Source organism: Vitis vinifera, chromosome 19 (genome assembly GCF_030704535.1).
Source record: "Vitis vinifera cultivar Pinot Noir 40024 chromosome 19, ASM3070453v1".
NCBI classification, from domain to species: Eukaryota; Viridiplantae; Streptophyta; class Magnoliopsida; order Vitales; family Vitaceae; genus Vitis; species Vitis vinifera.
In genome coordinates this window covers 8,025,001-8,040,110 of record NC_081823.1, presented here as the reverse complement: position 1 = coordinate 8,040,110, position 15,110 = coordinate 8,025,001, and the positions used below count along the sequence as shown (strand labels likewise).

Here is a 15,110-nt window from a genome sequence, read left to right as displayed (position 1 = left end):
TAGTGTGATCATATGTTAATGTAATTGATGACTGAGGAGAGTACACCAAATGAATATTGGGTTTTAAATGTCCTAAAGGATAAAACATTGTTTCAAATTATTTGTTGAATGACTATTAGAGAATGGATTTTAAGTTTGAAAACATGGTTCCAAACTTGGATGGCCTATATTGTGGTCTAATCTACGAAGACAAAAAATCCTTTAATCATTATTTATTATCCCTCAATCCTAGGTTTGAGATTGGATTTGTGAAAATCTTTAGATTGGTTTATCATTGTTTTCTTAATTTATCCATCAAATCATAATTTCAATCTAATCATTTTTTTAATAAAAATCACTACTTTTAGATAAAATTAGTTAAAATTTTTTGATTCCCTAAGGATGATAACTTGAAATACTACAAGTTGTGATAACTCTATCCCTCATTTTTCTTGACTAATTTTATCATGTATTTATGCTTTAGTATTTTATTTGTATTAGGGATTTTCGGTTAAGAAAATGATGTCATTGTTAAGGAATTAGTAACAAGTTTTATCTAAGTCAATTAATTACGTACTAATTAGTTTTTAGTTTTTTTGTTTTAAATAGTTGGTTTTCTTTAATAATAGGAATTTTATTTATTTCTAGTTTTTACTTTTCATCTTCTTACTTTTTATGCTTGTTTAGAATATGGATATTTTTACTAGACGCCAAAGACAAATTTAGCCAATTCAAGCAAGTATAAATGACCTAACAAATCAAAGCAACAATAACAATCAACAAGTTAGGCATTTCCAAGCCTATAGGTTGATGAGAGATCATCTTAACCCTCCTAGGGTCAACAAAACCCTCATGCTTCATTGCCACTTGAGAACATATCATGATCAAACCACAACCAGTGTCAATGTTACCTATTTTCAGAGGGAATGAAGGGGATAATCCTTCATAAAGCATAATAGTTCAGAAAAAAAAAAAAAAGTTTACAAACCTTAGAGAATTAAAAAAAAATAGAAATTATGATTGTAAAAATATCAATGGTTCTACTATGAAATAAAAAAGGAATTAACTAAATTCCATAATTGAATTCTAATTTAAAATTAACTAAATAATGGTAATTAAATTAAATTGCTAAATAAAAAATATTATTTTTCTTTTTCTTTTATGTGTGTGTGGTTTTTTTTTTTTTTTTTTTTTTTGTCATCCTGGTAATTTGAAATTTGTTTCTAAAACTTTTTATGGAAAATAAGATAATAACGGGGAATTTCCCAAATATTTATGATACCATAGAGTAGTTTGTTGGAATGAAATGTGAATCAAAAAAATAAATCATAAATCTTTTGGATTTTGGAAATAAAAATATTTGGCAATGAAAATTCTACTAAAAAGATGATCAATAAAAAAAAGGGAAGCAAGAAAATTGTCTCTATGTCTTTAAAGTTGTCTCTCTCTTCGTGCCTGCCTAGCTTCTTTGCCATGTCCGTCAACATTCGATGGCTGCCAAGTTATCCGGCGCCCTTGGAAGTATCCATTGACTGACTTTCTCATGTGGAATACACTCTTAAAAAACCAGTGACATCCCATCTTATTTCTCATATATGAAGTACCAAAAATCTTCACTGTCAAGTGCCAATTCATGAGCACACCTCCAAAATACCATTTTAGTGGAATCCAAAGGTTCTCAAAAAATGGTGGGGCTCGAAGCCATGGTTACGTACCCAGGTATTGGTTTTCTGCTAAACCCAGTCTTTTTACGTGCCTTTTCTGCCTCATTGCATCTAGTTTTGTTGCTTCTCCTGTTTGTATCATGGGTGTGCAAGAGAATCAACGGGGGTGCTCTTGAAAATTGTAAGAGGACTAGGTTTTTGTACTATAAGCAAACGTTTGCATGCTGTCAGGGTCTGTCACTGTTGAATTTCTTCTTGTGTTTTTTGAACTACTTTTATTGGTATAGAAATGGCTGGTCTGGTGAAAAGCTGGTCACACTTTTGGATTTAGTGCTCAGAACACTTTCCTGGGGAGCAGTTTGTGTATATTTGCACACTCAATTCCATGGTTCTGTTGAACCAAAGTTCCCGTTTTTGTTAAGAGTTTGGTGGGGATTTTACTTCTCCATCTCTTGTTATTGCCTTGTTATAGACATTGTTAAGAAAGACCAGTCCCTACAAGTTCAATTTTTGGTGCCCGACATTGTCTACGTCATAACTGGTCTGTTCTTGTGCTATTCCGGGTTTTTGGGAAAGAATCAAGGTAAGGAATCAATTCTTAGGGAACCACTTTTGAATGGTGGCACCAGTATAAGTATAGTAGAGTCTGATGAATCCAAGGGGGAAGAAACTGTGACCCCCTTTTCAAAAGCTGGTTTTTTTAGCCTTCTTACTTTCTCTTGGATCGGTCCCTTGATTGCTGAGGGTAACAAGAAAACATTAGACCTTGGGGATGTTCCTCAGCTTGATACCAGCAACAGCGTTGTAGCGGTCTTTCCAGCATTTAGAAATAAGCTCCAGTGTGATTGTGGTGGAAGTAATGGAGTGACCACGCTTAAGCTTGTGAAAGCATTGATCTTTGCATTTTGGGCAGAAATCCTATTGACGGCTTTATTCCTACTTCTGGACATATTAGCTTCTTATGTTGGGCCCTATCTTATTGACACCTTCGTTCAATATCTCAATGGGCGGAGGGAATTCAAAAATGAAGGCTATGTTTTGGTTATGGTCTTTTTTCTTGCGAAGCTTGTTGAGTGCCTTTCACTGAGGCAGTGTTCCTTTAGATTGCAGCAGGTTGGTTTTAGGATCAGAGCAGTAATGATCACAATGATCTACAACAAGGGTTTGACTCTTTCCTGCCAGTCAAAGCAGGGCCATACTACTGGGGAGATCATTAATTTTATGTCTGTTGATGCGGAGAGAATTGGGGATTTCATTTGGTATATGCATGGACCATGGATGGTGATTGTGCAAGTTACTCTAGCCTTGCTAATCTTGTATAAAAACGTCGGCCTTGCTTCAGTTGCAGCTTTCTTTGCAACTATAATTGTTATGTTGGCAAATGTTCCACTGGGGAAATGGGAAGAGAAGTTTCAGGGCAAGTTAATGGAATCAAAAGATAAAAGGATGAAGGCAACATCTGAGATTTTAAGAAACATGAGGATTCTCAAGCTTCAGGGATGGGAGATGAAGTTTTTGTCTAAAATTGTAGACCTTCGGAAGAATGAGACGGGGTGGTTGAAAAAATATCTTTACACTTCAGCCATGACCACTTTTTTTTTCTGGGTTGCCCCAACATTTGTGTCCGTGGTCACCTTTGGAACTTGCATGCTTATAGGAATCCCGCTTGAATCAGGGAAGATCTTATCTTCACTTGCAACATTCAGGATACTTCAACAACCCATCTACAGTCTTCCTGACCTAATCTCAATGATAGCTCAGACTAAAGTATCCCTTGACAGAATTACATCCTTTCTTCGTCTAGTTGACCTGCAGAGTGATGTTATCGAGAGGCTTCCAAAAGGTAGTTCTGATACAGCAATTGAGATAGTGGATGGGAATTTCTCTTGGGATTTATCTTCCCCTAATCCAACACTGAAGGATATTAATTTGCGGGTGTGCCGTGGCATGAGGGTTGCTGTTTGTGGTACTGTAGGCTCAGGCAAGTCAAGCTTACTCTCCTGTATATTGGGAGAGGTGCCTAAGATATCTGGTATCCTTAAGCTGTGTGGAACAAAGGCCTATGTTGCTCAGTCTCCTTGGATACAGAGTGGCAAGATAGAAGAGAACATCTTGTTTGGTAAGGAGATGGACAGAGAAAGGTATGAAAGGGTCCTTGATGCATGTTCCTTGAAGAAGGACCTGGAGGTTCTCTCATTTGGTGATCAGACGGTTATAGGTAAGCGGGGAATCAATTTGAGTGGTGGCCAGAAGCAAAGAATACAGATTGCACGTGCACTTTACCAAAACGCTGATATTTATCTGTTTGATGATCCTTTCAGTGCTGTGGATGCTCATACAGGAACCCATCTCTTTAAGGTAATTTCTTTCTCTTATAAAAGCCTGAGTTTGATCAATATACATATATATGAAATAAAACATGTTATCTATACAATGCCATTGCATCAAGTAGAAATTGAGCTATCCTTGTATGTTTAAATATGCACTGCTATGGGCTATATGAGATTTGGTTCTTGGTCTGGCTGAGGTAATTAGGGACCCTTGCTAACCCATTGCCCTTTGTTTTTTTTCCTTTCCCTTTTATTATATATAATAAATGAAATAAAAATAAAAATAAAATCTTTCATTGATCTTATTTGTAAGTAATCTTCATATAACAGGAATGTTTGCTGGGTCTATTGGGTTCGAAAACTGTGATCTATGTTACACATCAAGTAGAGTTCTTACCTGCTGCTGATCTCATACTGGTGAGTAATTACCATTTTTTTTCTTCCCTGCCTTTGTTTCCATTAGATAAACTGAAGAAATGTAGCATACCCGCAGGTCATGAAAGATGGAAGAATTACACAAGCTGGAAAGTACAATGAAATTCTCAACTCTGGAACTGATTTTATGGAACTTGTTGGTGCACATAAGAAAGCTTTGTCAGCACTCAATTCTGTAGAGGCAGGGTCACTTTCAGAAAAATCAAGTATCCATGAGGACAGTGATAATATTGGTGGTACTTCTGAAGTTATAGAAAAAGAAGAAAACAAAGGTGGCCAAAATGGTAAAGCAGAGGAGATAGATGGACCAAAAGGTCAGCTTGTTCAAGAAGAGGAGAGAGAGAAAGGTAAAGTTGGGCTATGGGTTTATTGGAAATACATCAGGACAGCATATGGAGGAGCTCTTGTGCCCTTTATATTGTTGTCACAGATTCTCTTTCAGCTGCTTCAGATTGGAAGCAATTATTGGATGGCTTGGTCAAGTCCCGTGTCAGATGATGTGAAACCTGCAGTTAGAGGTTCTACTCTCATGATTGTTTATGTAGCTTTGGCTGTTGGAAGTTCTTTTAGCGTCCTTTCTAGAGCCATGCTTCTTGTAACAGCTACTATACTCTTCAATAAAATGCATTTGAGCCTTTTCCGTGCCCCAATGTCATTCTTTGATGCCACCCCAAGTGGACGGATTCTAAACAGAGTAAGTGCAAATATGAATATATATTTATTTCTGCCTTGCATTTTTCCCTAATGACCAAAGTGAAGTGTTAGATTATTACTTAATTGATCCTTCCCTTTTTTCAGGCTTCTACAGACCAAAATGCGATCGACACAAACATTCCCATGCAAGTTGGGGCATTTGCCTTCTCATTGATTCGGCTCCGGGGAATTATTGCAGTTATGTCACAGGTTGCATGGCAGGTTTTCATTGTCTTTATTCCTGTGATTGCAACCTGCATCTGGTATCAGGTAACCATTGTGAACTTGTTAGGACCTCTTCTTGTTATTTAATGCCAGCCAACACATGGCTTTGTCACATGACATCTCATGCTCTGTAGTTAAGATCACCTTATGTTTCTCATATTACATTAATTATTTTCTTCGCTTACTGATGCCATGTACTCTTGCAGATTAGATTATCAATCATATCTGTTCCTGAAAATGCCAGTAGGTTCAAAACCATTTTTGGTATAAACAGAACTTTACTCCAAAATGTTGCTTAGCAAAAAATTTGGAGTAGTGCATTGCTTATCGAGTAATTTGATTCATTTTAAACCAACTGCATTAAAATGGAATCCTAATTCAGGATAACTCTTACAATTCATGGCATGCTCATGTTCCTTTCTGATCCTGCTGAGCCGGGGCTCAATCACAAGCATTGCATATTGAGGAGGTGCCAATTTGTATGTACCATGTCAATTACTATGGCCTCAAAATGAAAGTTTCTTTACTGTTGATATGGTGGTTTTTTAGTGCCGATTCATTTTTAAGATAAGGGTAATGAAATTGGCTGCAAGATGGACTGCCGGTTTTGCAGTTTAGATGCTGTGTTTAAGTAATGTATTTCTGCAGTTTAGGAGGAATGAAGACTGGCATTGTAGGGTGAACTGGCAGCGGTAAATCAACCCTCATACAGATCCTCTTTCGAATTGTTGAACCTGCTGCTGGTCAGATTATGATAGATGGTACCAACATCTCTTCCATTGGACTACATGATTTGCGGTCCAGACTAAGCATTATCCCTCAGGATCCAACCATGTTTGAAGGGACTGTACGGAGCAACCTTGACCCACTTGAAGAGTAGTCAGATGAGCAGATTTGGGAGGTAGGTTTTGTCTATTCTATTGATATACTTAAGTATGGTAGACATGTAGTTTTCCTCTACTATCTTTTCTTAATATAGTAGAAATATAGTTTCCTTCGCCACATTTCTTAATACTGTAGAAGTGCAATGTTGTTAACTAACTTATTGGTTCAGGCTCTGGATAAGTGCCAGCTTGGAGATGAAGTCAGGAAGAAAGAAGGAAAGCTAGATTCTACAGGTTATTTCTCCCGCCATGCTAACATAAAATCTAAATAGAAACCTCATATAAGTCTCCTAATGTTAGTATGCATTTGGCAGTTATTGAGAATGGAGAGAATTGGAGCATGGGTCAGAGGCAACTGGTTTGTCTTGGCCGAGTTCTACTCAAGAAAAGCAAGGTCTTGGTGCCTGATGAAGCTACTGCATCAGTTGATACAGCCACAGAAAATCTGATTCAGCAAACCCTTAGACAACACTTTGTCGATTCTACAGTCATAACTATTGCACATCGAACTACTTCTGTTCTTGATAGTGACAGGGTTCTACTTCTGGATCATGGTTAGTACTATCAACATGAACTAATGGCACTCTTAACTTCATCTGCATTCTTCTTGATTTATTTCCCTGGAAATGTCGATGATGTAGGGCTAATTGAGGAATACGATACCCCAACGAGATTGCTAGAGAACAAGTCGTCATCTTTCGCCAAGCTTGTAGCAGAGTACACTGTGAGGTTAAATTCTAGTCTTGAAAATGCGGGTGATATCTGAACCAGCAAGCCCACGTGATGCACCCTTCAAAAACTTCAACTTAAAACCTTGCTTGACAATGACGACAACTAAAATGCAGTTACAATCCCATATGCAGTAGTTGATTAGCACTCAAAACTGATGTTTTTCCATATATAAAAATAGGCTTTTAAATAACTTTTGAGTGCATATCATTATCTTGTAACTTAAATATGTGCTAAGCCTCAAATTGACGATCAATCTTTACATCTAGTGAGGAATGCAAGGAAAAAGAGGAATTTTATTACGGAAGAGTGGATTTCAACATCACTTCTAAAAAGTCGTGGTCCAATAGGGTAACACAGGGGATGCATGAGTGTAATTAAAAATTATAATATAAGGATTAAGAATTAATAACTAAATTTAAATAGGGAGTAGAGTTTTTAACCTAATTAAACTAGCAAGTTATCAAGGATTAACAAAATATCCTAAATATTTAAAAAAGTAAACAAGCATGCAAAGAACACATTAATTTTTGTGGAAAACTCACACTTACTATGGAGATATAAAATAATAAAAATAATAATAATAATAATAAAATCATAAGATTTAAAACCTTTAATCTAAATCCATTATATGAGATCAAGTTACATAGATTTACTTTATTGTTTTACCCTTAAGAATTATTTTTCCGTACCTACTACTTGATCCATGTTTGTAATGTAACAATCTCCAATTACTCTAATGAATACTCCTCAGCCTCGTTGAAGGAATGTAAATCTTCCAACAACCCAAGATTCAATCCTTGAATCTTTCTTGAGAGATTGGGAATGGTAGAGCAAGTTAGGTTGAGTCTCTCTCATCAATGTCCAAACCCAAAATGGTTGGAAATGGAATAAAATATCTACTGTCTAAAGATTAACTAAAAAAATAATTTTCTTAAAAAAAAAAAAATGAATAACAACTTTCTAAAAATTAATTAAGAAAAGAATTTTGTTAAAAACAAAATATCAACTTTCTTAAAAATAAAATCCCAAAGTTGTCAAAAAAATAATTAAGAGATTTTAGCTCAATTTTAAAACTTCTAATTCAATCATATCTTATTTAAAAATAAAAAAAACAAACAAACAAACGAATTGTCCTTTAACAAACCTTTTTAATTTTAATTTTTAAAAATATATCAATTTACTTTATCCCCTTTGATTACCTAACTTGTCACAAGTCAAACCTTCTTGGATATACCTGTGACTTTTCGGTTGGATGAACAATAGCCTTGGATCTTCGATGGAGAGTAAGTCACTATCTAAAAAGATTCTTAAGCCAAAAATAGAATGAAACAAAATTGTCAAAATACATTGAAGACTCATTGTCCTAACAACTTCAATACAAGAGAGTAGAGTCAATCCAAACACAATAAGTTTGGGGTGTTATTAGAATACATTTTGATGTCGAGCAATACACAATTTGATGCGAGGACACCATTTTGATACAAGAAATGCATTTCAATATTGATTTCGATGCCACAATAAGGTATTGAAAATCACCAACCTCAACCTCTCAAAGATCTAGTGAGTTTAGGAGTTTATCAAAATGCATTTCAATATGAAAGATTAATTTTGATAAACATTTCAATATAGTGGATGTATCCAAATTTTCCTACAAAAGCATTCTGAAGATACCAAAATTTTTAGGGTTTATCAAAATGAATAATACATGGAGATACAATTTCAATACAAGGTGCAACATTTCAATACATCAAGATACAAAAAGATATATTAAGATACAATTTTGATATAAGATGCAATATTTCAATACATCATAATACAAAAAGATACATTATGATACATGTCATAATCAACCCAATACCACATTAGAAGCATGCTAGAGGCCTATAAGGTTTAGACATTTATCAAAATGCATTTTGACACCACTACGAAGGTATTGAAATTTTTTATACAAACTATAATTTCCAGAATTTCACTTTGAGACTTTCCCCATTCGGCTTTTTTGCTTCTCATTGGAAATTTTAACACTTTTGTTTTTGTTTTTAGGGTTAGGTTTTTCATAAATACCATAAATTTCTTGGTGAACAGAGAGCAAATTAAAAAAGAAAGAAAAAAACTTTTGAGTTTGGATACAACTTTTATAATCATTTAGTATTCAATAAAATCTCTCATGATTTAGTTTAATTCAATATATTTACATTAATCTGAGCCAATCCTTTAATAAATCACAAATGATAAGAGAAAGGGATGATAAGAAAAGGTGGATATCTTTCCAAGGTAGCTAGTTCATCCCTATTAAAGGTAGGGATCAAGAGGAAAATATCACGATATGTGGCGATATATGAGGAGATTTGAACCCCAAACCAAAAGGTTTGAGGTTCAACCCACTCACCATCTAGTCAAACTTACCCTTATTATATAATATGCATTAAACATATATATAGTTAAACTCATTATATAAAGAAAATATTAAAAGAATATTTTAAAAAGCAAATTAATTATAATTATTTTATAATTAAATGAAAAATTTTCTTTTAATTGATTATCAAAAATATAAAAATTATGTAATTTTCTTTATAATGTTTTTAATATCATTAATAATTAATTAAATATTAAAAAATTATATATATATATCATAATTTATTTTATATTGTTTAATACAATTGAATTAAATGAATCATAATTTTAATATTAATATATATTTTAAAATTAGACATATTACAATCAAATATCATAATATTATATTAGATGTAATTTAATAATAAATTGACTTAGATCTTAATGGTCTTAATATCAGTGGTCCTATCCCCCAAACTCAATTGGCAGCCTTAGAAAGCTACAGAATTTGGACCTTTCATCGAACCATTTCAAAGGGATAGGTAAGCTTGTACAGCTGAAAAGTTTGGACCTCTCGTCAAACCATTTTCATGGTTCAATCCCAAGTTCAATTGGCAACCTCAGGCAGCTGCAGAGTTTGGACCTCTCATCTAACAATTTCTCAGGAAAAATCCCACATTCCATTGTCAATCTCACAAAACTTGAAACTATGGACCTTTCATCAAACCATTTCAGTGAATCAATTCCATCTCTGATTCTACCAAACAAGATGATCACTAGTTTGTCTCCAGACAGCGATCTTGTCTGCCTCACTTGATGGTGTAATAAATTATTCTTTGTTTATATTCCCATCATTGAAGGTATTAGATCTTCACGAGAACCGACTCCAAGCTCTGCCTACCCAGCTTCCTTACAAGCCTTCCCCATTTTTGAAGGAGCTAGATCTTAGTGATAACGTGTTGCAGGGCCCTATTCCAAGATGGATTGCTCAACTCACGAGTCTAGAAGTCATTTATCTTTCTTCCAATGACTTCAAAGGTAGCATGGACTTGGACATGTTCTCAAACTTGACCACTCCTCGTTATCTTGATCTATCTGAAGTCCTTGATCTATCAAATAACAATTTGGATGGCACAATACCAAGTTGTCTAGGTAACTTCAGCAGTTCTCTGTCAGTACTAAATCTAGGTGGGAATGGTTTGAAGGGAGCCATGCCGCGGGTTTATGCAGAATCATTAACTATACTTGTGTTCAACTGAAATCAATTAGAACACCTGGTTAACAACCAGATAAATGATATTTTTCCGTTCAGGTTGGAGAATTTACAACAACTGCAAGTTCTCATCCTGCACTCCAATAGGTTCTATGGCCAGATTAAACATCCCCGGATGAGGAATGCCTTTCCAATGCTTCATGTGATTGACCTATCTTCCAATGCCTTCGCAAGCCAGTTGCCCTCTGAGTACTTCCACACTTGGAAAGCAATGATGAAAGAGGAAGATGAAAATTCCGGACCAAATTACCTTGGAGTCAAAAGGGGTTATTATGAGTTTCAGAGCTCAATGAAGATAACAATGAAAGGAGGAGAGTTTCAACTAGAAAGGATTCTAGATTTTTTCACAAGTATTGATCTCTCCAATCATCAATTGGAAGGGAAAATCCCAGAGTCCATCGGAGAGTTTAATTCATTGCATAACCTGGACTTGTCTAGTAACAACCTTGATGGCCCTATACCATCATCACTGGAGAATGCTCACCAGCTTGAGTCATTGGCTCTCTCAAACAACAAGCTATCAGGGGAGATTCCTGTGCAGTTAACAAGTCCAACATTCCATTCCTTCTTGGACTTGGCAGGAAACAACCTCGAAGGAGCCATACCTAGCGGAGGTCAATTCAACACATTTCCTCTAAAATCATACGAGGGGAACCCAATGTTATGCGGATTTCCATTATCCAGGAAATGCAGAGTCGATGAGGAAGCAGAGGCATCAACTCATGAACGACTCTTGGACTCTGATCCGAGAATTGAATTTGATTGGAGGGTGGCATGGATGGGATACGGGTGTGGGGTGGTGGCAGGGTTGAGTATTGGCTACATTCTATTCTGGGGGAATGGAATCTTCGCCCAGACCATTCCAATAAACAGGCAGCATCCTCAATCAACAAGGAGGCGAAGGAGGAGGATTTAATGTAAACGTAGTCCTACGATAGCAGATTGTGAGAGAGAATTTTAAATCTAGTGCAAGTCATTAAGAAAATGCCCGTAATCTGTGTCTTTGAAAAAATAAAAATGTTGGTGAGATAGTTTTATCTAAATGGTTTTAGCCAATATCAAACACCTTTTAATTAGTCAACTTAAATTTAGAAAAATATTAAAAAAAATTAAAACTTAAAAATGAAAAGATAAACGGTACAAAATTTAAAATGAAGATGAATGGGTTACCATTAAAAACTTTTCTCTTTGCCCTCTTGTCACAGGTCCAAGCAACTTATCTCTTTTAGGCTTAGAGATGATCCAAAGATTTGAATCGAGACTCTCCCAATTCTTCTAACTCCATATGCATTGCTTGAGCTTCTCCCAATTCTTTTAGGCCTAGAGATGATGTAAAGATCTCAATCGTTGGCATGCTCGACATCTCATGCATATCAATGCAATCTTTTAAGATGGATGGCTAATATTTATTTTCCCATTCAACCTTTGAGGGATAGGGTGTGACAACATCGTATTTTACTACATCTATTTTTGCTATCATCTAGACTATGGTAGGCAACATACAATGTTTGAGCTTTATGGAAAAAAAGTAGTGCTAGATATAATACTCATATTGGAGAATAATTCTTTCCTACTTTAGTTATCAATCGACTAAAATAATAGACTGGTTGCTGTTTTTTTGCCTATATTATCTTGGGCTGAAAACTACCTATGGAACCCTGCACTACTATATCATCAATATAGACCTTCATTATTTTACCAATTAAATCATGGAAAAGTACATTCATAGAATGTTGATATGTAGCTTTAGCATTTTTTAATCCAAATAACATTACAACGTAGTCAAAAGTCCTTAGAGCTTTAGGACACTTGATTGTTATTTTGTGAATACCTAGGCACAAGTCACTTAAACCCATAGGATGATTTATAAATACTCCCTTAGGGATTAGGGTTTCAATCTTTTGTCTTTTATCTTCCAAAGAGAAATTCTAACCACTCTTAGGGAGGAAGAGTAGTTTATACTTCTCTTACGTGTTTGGATTTGTGTAAGGAGAGATTAGGTGGAAGAACACCAAGTAAACGAGATCTATAACTTCTTCAACGACTTTAGCAAATTAGAATTGATCTGGAAACATCCAAATCACAAATATGAGTTATTTTTTCTCTAGATTAATTAATTTTATTGGCTTTTGTAGCCATTTTTTTTATGCTTTGATCAAGTCTAGGGAAACCTAAGGTTAGAGGCATGCACCAATTATAAAAACCAAAAGCTTAATTTTTATTTTTATTTTTTATTCATGAAATCTATCTGTATATATAAAAATAATAATAAAATGAAATAAAATAAAAATTAGATAGAATAGCTTCAACCTTGTCAATTAATAATGAGAGAATAAAGTCTGGGTAAATACCAATACCTATTAAAGGTAGAAAGATAGAGATCAAAACAAATAACTATCTATTCAATCCAGGGATAGGAAATAAAGTAATTTGACATTGCCAACAATTGGTTTGTACCAATTATCTTTCTGTCATTTCAACTTTGAAGAATTATCTCTGATTGCTTTGCCTTAAAAGATCTTGGTCCACTTAAATATTTCTAAGACTTGAAGTTTCATGCTCCCAGCATGGTATTTATTTTTCCCAACAAATATATGCACTTGATATTTTAGAGGATACTAGCTTCCTTGGTTCTCGGCCTACCAAGACACCTACGGAACCCAACCTCTCACTTACTTCAACTGATGGAGACCTTTTACCCAATCTTCTTTTATATCATAGGCATATTAGATGCCTCATCTATCTCACTATTCGTTGTCCAGGCACTATTTTCTTAGTTCAAATTCTTAATCAATTCATGGCTAATCCTAAACAACCATATCTGGATGTTGCTCGTCGCTTGCTTTGACACATTAAACAATCACTCAGTCGAAATCGACATTCTTTTTTCTCCATCTAGTACACTTCAACTTAATGCGTTTTGTGACTTTGATTGGGTGACTTGTCTAGAAACCCATCGTTCCATTACCAAGTATTATATATTGTTGGGTTCTTCTCCTATATCTTGGAAATCCAAAAAGCAACACAGAATTTCTTGTTTTTCCACTTAAGCTAAATAAAGTGTAATGGCTATAACTTCTTGTGAAATTCAATGGCTCTTTTCCAACATGTTTTGTGATAAGAGTTGTTTTCCATATTGCTACAATAGTATTTCATGAACGCACCAAGCTAGTATTGTCATAGGATTCATGAAAAAATTCGAGCTAGTTTAGTTTGTGCTACATATGTTTATACTAAGAAAAAAACTGGATGATATCTTTACTAAGGCTTTGGAAGCTACTATTTTTTCCTCCCTTAATTCGCAAGTTGAGTCTTCATAACCTCCATATTCCAACTTGAGGGGGAGAATTAGGCATCCTTTATTAGTGCTTTAATTATTGCTCATTTGTACCTATTGTGCATGTATGTATTGATAGAACAATAGGATAATACATAACTTTTGCCCATTACAGTTCCAAAAGTTTCACTTATGCCTTTGATAACATAGCACTAGCTAGATGATTAAAGAGTGACTGACCTTGAGGTTAGTCTACTAGTCACTCTTTATTGATATATGCATTTTCTACTACCACAATTATAGTATACTTAACTTGTATGATATGATCCATGCTAAATGAACTGTCAACAAGCATTCAAGGATCCATTACATGTTCCAGTTGAGCCTATTACTAAAGTAAGATCCAAGAAGATCAAAGAAGCACTTAATGAGCTAATTCAAGAGATTTGGGTTGATTCTAACGCGGAACATTCCAAGCTTGGCCCAAAGGAAGATGAATGTGTAGTAAATTTAATCCAAGTTATTGAGGGCTAATCTTGACTTGATTGGACGTGATTTATGGCATAGATTAATGACTGATTGACTTTCCAACTCCATATCAGTTAATAGACATTTTTCCTATTCTAGAGCTTATAATTTTAGGCCAAATCTACCTTAATTTTAGGCTTTTATTATTTAGAACGTTTTTTTAGCTATTTTCCTATTTTGGATCTACTAATTTCAAACCAAATCAACTTTTATTTAGGGTTTTAATACTTAGTAAGTTTTTTTTTCATGGCATATAAATAGCATGCACTCATTGTAATAGGGGATAATTTTTATTGAATAAAAAATCAGAAAATGTGAGGTTTTGCTCTTCTTTTGGTTCTTCAAAAACTGTGAACTTATCAGGGATTCTTCCTTGTGGCATTCAAACTTTATACCTTCAGTTCGTGATTCCATTGTAATCATTGGGTCAAGGTCTATTACTTATACTTTTGGTTCGCGTTTCACTTATAAATGTTGGGTCAAGGTTCTATCAAAAATATGTATTTTAGCTTTCTTAGGCAATTATTCCAATACTGTTTGTTGGGTCTCAAAGTGTGTCGATTGAGGCTCGCATCATTTGGTATTAGATCACAGGTTCTAAAATCAGTTTTCTATCCCTTTATCTTTTGTTTCCTTTTATCATCATATCTTGGAGAGAAAAAAAAACTTTAGAAAGGAAATAGAAAACAGAAAAATAATAATAATAATAATATTGAGTGTAGTTTCAATTCTCTCAAATCAAAATATTAATTTCTT

At 34.6% G+C, this 15,110-nt stretch overlaps 1 protein-coding gene and 1 pseudogene across 1 annotated transcript; both read left to right on the top strand.

The window, feature by feature from the left end:
- The first annotated feature begins 1,551 nt into the window (after positions 1–1,551).
- On the top strand, positions 1,552–6,839 carry LOC132253331 (ABC transporter C family member 3-like; annotated as a pseudogene).
- LOC132253330 (receptor-like protein 9DC3) lies at positions 6,788–11,465 on the top strand. Its single transcript, XM_059735113.1, has 3 exons — positions 6,788–6,934; positions 10,137–10,447; positions 10,589–11,465. Exons 1-3 carry the CDS (start codon positions 6,788–6,790, stop codon positions 11,463–11,465), a joined length of 1,335 nt encoding a protein of 444 aa, XP_059591096.1.
- The last annotated feature ends 3,645 nt before the right edge of the window (positions 11,466–15,110 follow it).

Bases quoted from the DNA above. Each gene is read 5' to 3' on its own strand.
- LOC132253330 (XM_059735113.1), top strand. From the start codon at position 6,788: ATGGCACTCTTAACTTCATCTGCATTCTTCTTGATTTATTTCCCTGGA. The intron at 6,935-10,136 runs GTGAGGTTAAAT...CCATCATTGAAG, and splicing joins AGCTTGTAGCAGAGTACACT to GTATTAGATCTTCACGAGAA. The intron at 10,448-10,588 runs GTCAGTACTAAA...TTTTCCGTTCAG, and splicing joins GGTAACTTCAGCAGTTCTCT to GTTGGAGAATTTACAACAAC.